Here is a 9752-nt window from a genome sequence, read left to right on the forward strand (position 1 = left end):
GCAGAAACTGCTTCGGAAGAGGCTATCCGTGACCCACAAAATATGTGGAAAAAATTCAAAAGTAGTAAAGTGCAGGCCAAGCCATGTGTCATGATACCTGAGGAACAGTGGATAAGACATTATTCGAAGGTCTTCGGGTCTAAAGATACTCCCTTGGAAAAGAAATATGATGAATCGCTTAAATCGCGTCTTGATTTACTGCTGAAAAAGAGAAATTATTTTTTTATATCCGTGAATGATGTTTTGAGGGCTGTTCGCCAGTTAAAGGTTAACAAGGCTCCAGGTCTTGATGGTGTCAGTAGTAATCATCTGCGCAATGGTTCACTGCTTTTGATCCAGCATATGCAACTACTTTTTCAGATGTGTATAGATAGTGCCATCGTCCCCAAATCGTTTTGTACCGGAGTCGTTACAAACATCCTGAAGAAAGGAAAAAACGGAAATGAGTGTGGAGACTACAGGCTGATTACTGTCTCAAGCACATTGAGCAAGGTGCTCGAAAAATTGGTCCTTCGCGAACTTAAATCGAAGTGTTTGATAGACTACAGGCAGTTTGGGTTTCGAAAGCATCTCAGCTGTGCTTTCGCCCATAGACTTCTAAAGCGTATTCTTGCCAGGGCTGATTCACTTGAGTTATCCGTACATATATGTAGTGTTGACATTTCCGCTGCATTTGATTCAATAATCCAGTCTGCTGTGTTCTGCACCTTGCTAGATGCCGGTGTGAACGACCATATAGTAGCTATGTTATCATTTTGGTACTCTAATAGCTATATTATAGTGAAACTTGGGCTTGAAAAACTCAGTGAGCCAGTTAAACTAAAGAGGTCATAAATCATAAAGGTGCCCTTGAGCACCTTTATGATTTCCTCCCGTTGCACGTCATATATGAGCTATGAATGTATATATTGAATATAATCTAATCGTTTAGTCTTGAAGTATTGTTTTTGTCTTTTTCTTTTTCCTTTTTATTTTTTTTTCTTTATACTCCGCCATGTTGTTGTTCTGATGGTTGGCTAAAATAAACTATCTATCTATCTATCTATTAACCAACTTAAACCATCAGATTCAGTTTACACTATCCTTGGTACTTCTGGACTTGTCTCCAGAATGTCTTTTTTTTTTTACTTTAATTGAATGTTGTTGTTTTTTCAGGGAAGAAACCTTGTCAGTTTCAGCCGCTACAGTAAGTGAACTGCTTTCAACTCTTTGCCCCTCTTTTATGGGCTACGAGCCGCGTCTTCAAATCAATGTTCTAGCTATTGCACTTCAAGTCTTCTCTGCCAGTACTGATTTTTCTGGTAAGGTTCATTGAGTTGATATTTTCGGTTGTATAGTTGGTAAGGCTCGCTGGTAAGGTCCTAAGTGATTTGGTAAGGTTTAAATTGAGTTGATATCATTGATCAAATATTTTTGCTTCTACCCTACAATTCTACCTGACGATTTAAAAGAAAAAAAATTCCATTTAATAAGCATAAATCTTTAAAGAATTAAATTAAAAAACAAACAAATTTTTTCAACTGAAATTAAGGAACAACATTAAAATTTCAAACGAACAGGAATTTTTACGTGTATGAGAGGGTTCGTCCCATCGTCAATGCCTCGTTCTTTATGCTAAAGTTCGAAATATGTTCCAATTCTTTAAGAATGATCCCTTCATTACAGAGGCCGTTTAATAAGAATAAATAGCTCTTTTGCAAGCACTGAAAAAAACTTGTAAAAACAGTGTGGTAAATGAATTTTTTAGTATGGTGGTTGTCAATCACCATATAAAGATGAGAAGAATATCACTTATTATTTATATACATAGAATATTACCTAAAAAAGAATTATCACTTAATACAATGGAAACTAGGAAATATTCTTCCTCATTTTAAAACAATATCCTTTGATTGTATTAGCAGAAATCAGGCTAGTAGACTGGCAAAGTCGATCGCTAGCTACAGAATTCTTTCCCAATCTAATATATAAATAGTCCTTCCTTTGTTCATTTTTTTTCTTGCTTTTTCGTCGTTGTCTTCTGTTTTGTTAAGATTCATTTCAAAAGGTTAGTTTTTTGTTTGTTTTTTTAACTGTCTGGCGTTTCGGGTGCCTGGGTTGAGGTCATCTGAAATATCTGTTTTTATCTTTTTGCTTGATTTTTTTCAAATGGCTGGAAATCGACCGTATTAAGAAAAATCAGGCTAGTAGACAGGAAAAGCCAATCGCTAGGACAGAATTCTTTCCCATTCTAAATAATGAATAGTCTTTAATTTGTTCTTTCTTTGTTGTTCTTGGTTATTTTGTCAGAATCTTCTTTTTGTGAAGTTTAATTTCAAAAGGTTTAATTTTGATGTTGTTATTTCTTTTTTTAGCACTCAGGGCGGCTGGGAGAAAGTCATTGCTGAAATACCTGCCCTTGTCTTTTTGCTTGATTTTTTAAAGTGGGTGAAAATCGCCATGGCTCTTTTGGTTTGCTTCATTAATTTAAAAAAATTTCATCAAAGAGAAATCTAGGTTTACCAAAATGCGGGGTTTCAGATTTATTGCTGCTATTGTATTGATGTATAATTTGCTGAACCACGTTTGTGTCTTTTCAATTTGCCATAAAAAAAATCATTAAATAAATGCTCTATATTTAAGTTAATACTTTTAAACATAGTGAGTTCCGCAACACGGTGACACCGATACGGAATTCTGCTGTTTTTCCTTCCAAATTTAAATTGGAGAATGAATAGTAGAGGTTCTACAACACTCTTACCAATTTTCAACATTGGTACCAAATTTAACTTTTATCAATTTCAGGAATAGCCCCTGCCTTTTTATCTGTTATGGAGATATTCAATAGCTATTTACAACGAATTCCAAATTTCCTTCAAGAGGATAAGCCCCATTTGGCCTTCCAAAGAGCGGTCTCCCTACTATTAGCACTCGTAAGGACTATGGTTTTCAAGCTGAAGGAAAATGAAAAATGTTTAGATTTGATGGATAAAATGGATTTGGCCCCAAGTCTTTTGGGTATTGTTAGAATGACGATTCAGGTAATTTAATGATATTTTTCAAAGCATTGTATATAAATATATTTTTTATTTATTACCTATATAAAAACGAAAAAATGAACTAACATTTGTCTGTTTTTAATCTGTAGTAATATTTGATACCATATTGCTTTCGTTACATATAAATTTTTCTGGCCAACCGCATAAATAAAAACAAAACTTGTATACTACCGATTTGACAAGGTGAATAGTACCATTTTTGGAGCGGAGGGAGGGTTTTAGGCTACGAAGTCATTTGCATACATTTGCAATCACGCTGTTTGGGTAATCTAGGAAAGCTGAGAAAATATTTCAATGAAAATAATTCTAGAAAAAATGAAAATAATTGAGATGGTGACTACGTAGAGTTATAAAAAAAAAAAATGCGAATAATTGAGATGGTGAATACGTAGAGTTATAAAAAAGTAAAATAATTGAGATGGTGACGACGTAGAGTTATCATACAGATGTAAGAATTTCAAACTGAAATGGTTTCCTGTAAAATGCTAGAGTCAATCTTTTGGTAAGTGTATGTACTCACTCATCTACAAGTGCTTTTGTAACTGTTTTTGCGGAATATTTGTGATTATGCTGTTGTTTTCTTGTTTATAACGAAAAACGCTGAACGGTCTAATCTTCTTTTACTTTTACTTCTTACAAAATATTGCAGCATCAAAATGACTAGGCCCAGCAGAGCTCCATCCGCTCCTCCTGAACCCCAGCCTATTCAAAGCTTTAGTCCTTAGTCCTTGCCTTAAAGTTATGGGCTCTAAACAAGGTGACAAATGGAACCAGTTATTAGAGATCGAATAATTGAAGTGCTCTGCAGCTACTACTGCAGTTGTATCGTCTTCTACTAATCTTCTTGACAGTGCTACTGTAAAAAAAAATGTTGACAATGTCGCAATAGGAATAATAATAAACAACATAAAAATAACAAAAAAATAATATTAATAATCTTAGAATACGTAATAAAATTATTAAGAAATGGTAGACAGTTTCAGTAAAATACTCATCGCCTGAAATTGTGGTTTCTACGAATTTGTATTTTGTGGTTTGCATGTGTTTTAGCTATGATTTCAGTCTTCATTGAATTCGATACATAATAAAATATGATGGCATTCGATACATAATATGATGTATCGAAAAACAAAAAACATGGCATTCGATGCATAATAAAATATGATGGCATTCGATACATAATATGATGTATCGAAAAACAAAAAAAATGGCATTCGATACATAATAAGATATGATGTTTTTTCCTTGTAAGTTTTGCTAGTGTTGCCATGAGTGCAATCTTCTTGGGTGGTATAGCCATTCGGAGCATAATAAAACTTTATCATTTTTCTTTCTTTTCTTGTAAATTGTGGCCGTGTAGTTATGGGTGCAGTCTACCTGGGCAGTGTTGCAATCCAAGAACCGAATTTCTAGACAACCTGTGCCAACAAAACTATTTTTTGTTCATCTCTTTTTCTTCCTAGTCTTTGACTATTTTACTTTAGAATTATCATTCTCCAGCTGTTATATTTCTCCTTTTCCTACGCTGCTAATGAATATAATTATTCTATCCCTGAAATGAAGATAAAAAATAATAAACAGCACTTGCTTTGAAACAGGTCTTCAGATTTCCCTGGAAGCTTGAGCTCCTAACTTATTTCAAAAATACTAAATAATTCTACTTGTGATGTTTCTTTCAATCAGAAGAAAATCTTAGTCTTTACATTTTTAACTTTAATTAAACTAATTTTAAATTAATATAATGAAATTAAATTAATTAAAATGATTTAAGTAAATTAATTTTATTTAATGGGTTTTTTTCTTACAGTTCGTTTGTCATATCTTTTGTGTTGTGGTGAATTCTTCTGCAAATATTAATGCACATTTCCAATTTAAAGTTGACTCACCTGGACTTTTGAATTCCTAAATATTTTTAATAACTTTCATCTCTTATTCTCTTGTCTTTCATCTCTTGTTTTTGATGTTCCTTTCCATGAGAAAAAATTGAAGTCTTCATAACTTTTACCATAGTTTACCTTACCTTATTACTGTTTGCAGGTCTTATTTTTCGCATTGCTTTGGAGATAATCCCTTCCTCTCCCCGAAATTAGCGCGTTCACGCCTGTTTAAACGATATATAGTCCGAAAATGGAATACGCCCATTAACTTACTACCTTCATAATTTTGGGGGGGAGAGAATTTATTCATAGACTTCTTTGTTTGTTTTTATTTCTTTTAGGTCGAGCGTGGTATTCAAGTGTGTGAAGGATCTTTGGCAGTTCTTGCAGCGATGGCGGAGATTTCACAATTTGCTGTGCAGCTTCTAAATCTAAATTTGGGCACCTCTCTTTGGCTTCCAGCTTCTTCTTTACCCATGAATGAAACAGTATGTTAATTTTGATTTTTGTAAATAAAAATTGTAATATGCAGTGATGGTAGGGATTTCACAATTTGCTGTGCAGTTTCTAAATTTAAACTTATGCACCTCTCTTTGGCTGCCAGCTTCTTCCTTATCTTTGATTATAACGTTATGATAATTTTAGCTTTAAATTGTGAAGTTAAATTAAACATTGTGAAGTGGATCTAAAGTGAAGATTTCACAAGTTGCTGTGCACTTTCTAAATTTAAATTTATGCGCCTCTCTTTGCTTCTTCCTTTTCTTTGAATATAACGGCAGGGTAATTTTATCTTTTTGTACATAAAAATCGCACATAAATTTAGATTTTTGCACCTCTCTTTAACTTCCAGCTTCTTCATTATCTTTGAATATGACGGCAGGTTAATTTTATCTTTTTGTACAAAATAATGGTGATGTGGATCTAAAGTGGAGATTTCACAAGTTGCTGTGCAGTTTCTATATTCTAATTTATGCACCTCTCTTTGGCTTCCTGCTTCTTCCTTTTCTTTGAAAATAATGGCAGGGTAATTTTATCATTTGTACATAAAAATTGTAAAGTGAAGCGAAACTGGAGATTTCACAAGTTGCTCTGTAGTTTTTAAATTTAGATTTATGCACCTCTCTTTAACTTCCAGCTTCTTCCTTATCTTTGAATATAATGGCAGGGTAATTTTATCTTTTTGTACATAAAAATTGTAAAGTAAAGCGAAAGTGGAGATTTCACAAGTTGCTCTGTAGTTTTTAAATTTAGATTTATGCACCTCTCTTTAACTTCCAGTTTTTTCCTTATCTTTGAATATAACGGCAGGGTAATTTTATCTTTTTGTACAAAAAAACTCTGATGTGGATCTAAAGTGGAGATTTCACAAGTTGCTGTGCAGTTTCTAAATTCTAATTTAACAAAAAAGTTGCAAGGTGGAGCGAATGTAGAGATTTCACAAGTTGCTTTGTAGCTTCTCAAGTTAAATTTGTGCCCCTCTCTTTGGCTTCTAGCCTGTTATTGCCTTTAAATAAAACAGTAGGGTAATTTAGTTCTATTTTGTTTTTCTGTATAACAATTGTAAGATGCAGCGATGGGTGAGATTTTTAAATTTGCTGTGTGGCTTCTAAATTTAAATTTCGGCACCCTCTTTGGCTTCTAGCTTCTTCCATAGCTTCCAGTGAAGCATTATGTTTATTTTAGGTTTTGTTTTTTTTGTATATAATAGTAAATATTTGTATTAGATGCTAAACAATTATTTAGTATATGTTTTACATAGTGCGCTGTGTGAGCTAAAACATGATTGAATTGTAATAATAAAAGTGCAACATTTTTTTTACATTTTATGCTGATAAAATCTACGTTCTTTTTTTTATCTAAATTAAAACTTTCTTTACTTGAAATCCATTTTTTTTCTCAGCTTATCATGAACCAGTTTAAATGTATTAAAATCTTATTAAATGTTGGTCTTCGAACCTGCTTAGAGATCCCTGGTTTGAGTAAGTGACTTAAAAGAGTTCCTTAGGGCCTTAACTCTTACTATTTTGTCAAAATTATTTTTCCTACTTGTAATCAGTTCTAGTCGTAGGCTTATAAAAGGTAAACGAGATGCAAAATAGATGCTGTGATGTTCAAGCTGAAAACGACTGTGTTAATTCAATACAGTCCCATTTGCTTCCAGCTTTCCAACCAAGAAGTATTCTTATAGTCTGCTTGTATTGTATTGTATCAGATTAACGACGCTTCTTGACTACTAAGGTCCATCCGTCGACCCTGCAGTGCATTGCTGTAGCATGATTCGATCTCTGGGTCCCGTATTACCGAGTCAAACCCACTGCGCCATCACAGGACTCTATAGTCTGCTTGGTTTGAAGTTTACGCTGATTTGAATTTCGCGCGAGCTTATTAAAATTTGAAACTTTGACCTAATAGAACAGATTACTTTCCATGCTGAATTTGTCAGTTATTACTGGATTTGTGCAATTGCACTATAGACCTGTCACTAATTGTACAGCTTGATGAATTAGCCAACTGAACTTTCTTCTTGTAGGATGTTTGCAAGTGTTTTTATATTTGTGAAGAAACGCTATCTTTTCTGTAAAAAATAAAGGCCTGCTTTTTGTCGGCAATTTTACGCTTTGGAAACGCTGGTAGGAAACTCCCTGGGTATTATTAGTTTTTTTTATTTCTCTATTATAGAGACCAAAAAGTCTGAATGAACGACCTTTGGAATGGGAAGCTGAAACCCGGAGCGTATTTTTCATGACTTATTTTATCTGGTAATTTTTGCAAAGCTCATCTATTCATCTTCTAAAAAACTACTACTACTACTACTACTAACAACTCACCGCAGCACAAAGCTGCTTAAGTTCTCATTATGACATCCTCCCACCCCAACCTCGGACTACCTGCTTTTGGTTGAGCCCTAGACGGTTAGCCGAAAAGGACTATCTTCGGCAATCTGTCCTCGAGAACGTGCCCTAGCCATCTTCACCTTTCAGTATTGCCCAAGAAAGTGGGATTAAACCACACTTTTCGCACAGCCTACTATTTCACATACAGTGAGTCAGCCAGGTCCTCAGAACAATCTGTAGGTAATTTCTCCAAAATTCCCCTTTGTTCCGAAACAAGTTCCTGTGGTAAATATAGTGTCCTCTATAGAGTCGTCTTTGCTAGCTGTTAAAAAATATGTAGTTATTTCTATCTGTTTGTGTTTTATCTGGCTTGTTTTGTTAGCATTTTCGTTCAGAAAATAGGAACGTTTTGAGAATTGAAGCAGGGAAGCAGATGTCATCCCGAAATATATGTTTTTATTCTTCTAGTATTATCTTTGGCCTTGAAAAAAATTCTCGATCTTCTTTTCTTTGATTGATTTTTCTTTTCATGGTAACCCAATTGGTTTACAAAAATATCTTTAAACACACAAATCTTAATTTAAAATTGTTTCATTTTAAAGGAAAGAATGACATTAATACTCAAAAAGAATACAAATTGCATATGAGTGTTCACGTGTACACATGTTCACGTGTACTTCTCCATTCAACTCCTTTTTTGTGTAAGCCTATGTTTGTCATTCAATATTTGTTTGTTTTTTTACAGGCACCAAAGGCATCTAATGAATGGCAATCAGACTGGAGCGATGTTTGGAAGTATTTGATTCATTTATGTAACAGGCTCATGGATACTCAATCTTATCATGCATTGAATGAAGGCCTTTCGTTGATTGGACTAGGACTTGACCGTTTTTCCAAGTTTCTGATCGAAGGTCCTACAAGTATTGAATGTAAGAAACTTGATCTTTCATTGGCTGTCCTGAACTTATTGAACCAATTGTCTAAATTCAAGAAGGAATGGAAGGCTCAACATAAACATTCTTGTGATAAAATTATGGTAAGCTTTACATATGCCTTGTGCTATTATTTTAAAATTCAAATCTTTAATTTCTATCCTGCTTTCTAGGGTTAGGATGAGAGAATGTTTGAGATGGCTACGACATGTTTTGCGGATAAAGTATGGAAGATTGCCAAGTAATTTCCTTTCTGGGCAGCCATCTGCGCGGTAGCGATGCTAGCGGCTGGAGACAAGAAACTGGCAGAACAGCTTAGATACCAATATTGTTACCTAGGCTGTGTATGCAACAAAACAAGATTGCGTTCCCGCCTATGGTGTTGTAGTACGATCTACCTATCGGAGCGCGGGCTTTGAGGAGGTGCCAAGTTCAGAGCTCTGTACCAAAGGTTCTCATGGGCAAGATAGGGGTTTTCATAACTGTATATTGGTATCTAAGTTGTGGGCTAAATGTAAAGCAGGTCATCTCAGAATGGGTTGGGGGGACGTCGTAAGGAGGGTGCGTAGCTGTGTTGGCCGCAGGTGGCTTGGCGTTGCAATGAGTATTGGTGTAGTAGTACTAGTAGTAGGATTATTAGAATCACATTGTCCGCAATAGTAGGATTCAAAGTTTACTGGTCATGAAATCCCTGGTTTTCGAAACTTTAAAGCCTTCTAGCATATTTTGTTGATTCATATTAACTAGAAAATTTTCTAATGTACATTTTGTTGCACACTGGAAATATACACAGATTCGTCATAGTTTCGAAACTTGTAAAGTTTTGGGGGTAGTTTCTTGGGTAGTTTTACTGACCGAAAGTAGCTCCGAAAATTCCTTTATCTTCAAGGTACTTTTCCCAATCCTTCATCTTGAAGCCTTATATTGCATTTTATTTATTAAAGTCAACTAGATGATAGAAATCACTTCTTTTGAAAAACACTTTCTAATATGAACTTTGATGTAGTTTTAAAGTGTGTCAAGATTTGACTAGCTCCAAAATTTCTACACTACAGTAGTTTCACAGACCAA

The 9752-nt window shown here is 34.4% G+C and overlaps 1 protein-coding gene across 1 annotated transcript in view; it reads left to right on the top strand.

The window, feature by feature from the left end:
• LOC136041826 (nucleoporin NUP188-like) overlaps positions 1-9752 on the top strand; it is a gene marked incomplete in the record, with an annotated part of 179580 nt that overhangs the window by 160768 nt on the left and 9060 nt on the right. Inside the window, 4 exon segments of the mRNA XM_065726603.1 lie at positions 1156-1301; positions 2785-3020; positions 5257-5403; positions 8495-8785. Of these exon segments, the coding sequence (XP_065582675.1) occupies positions 1156-1301; positions 2785-3020; positions 5257-5403; positions 8495-8785 (820 nt within the window).

Source organism: Artemia franciscana, unplaced genomic scaffold (assembly GCF_032884065.1).
Source record: "Artemia franciscana unplaced genomic scaffold, ASM3288406v1 PGA_scaffold_39, whole genome shotgun sequence".
In the NCBI taxonomy this organism is placed as follows: domain Eukaryota; kingdom Metazoa; phylum Arthropoda; class Branchiopoda; order Anostraca; family Artemiidae; genus Artemia; species Artemia franciscana.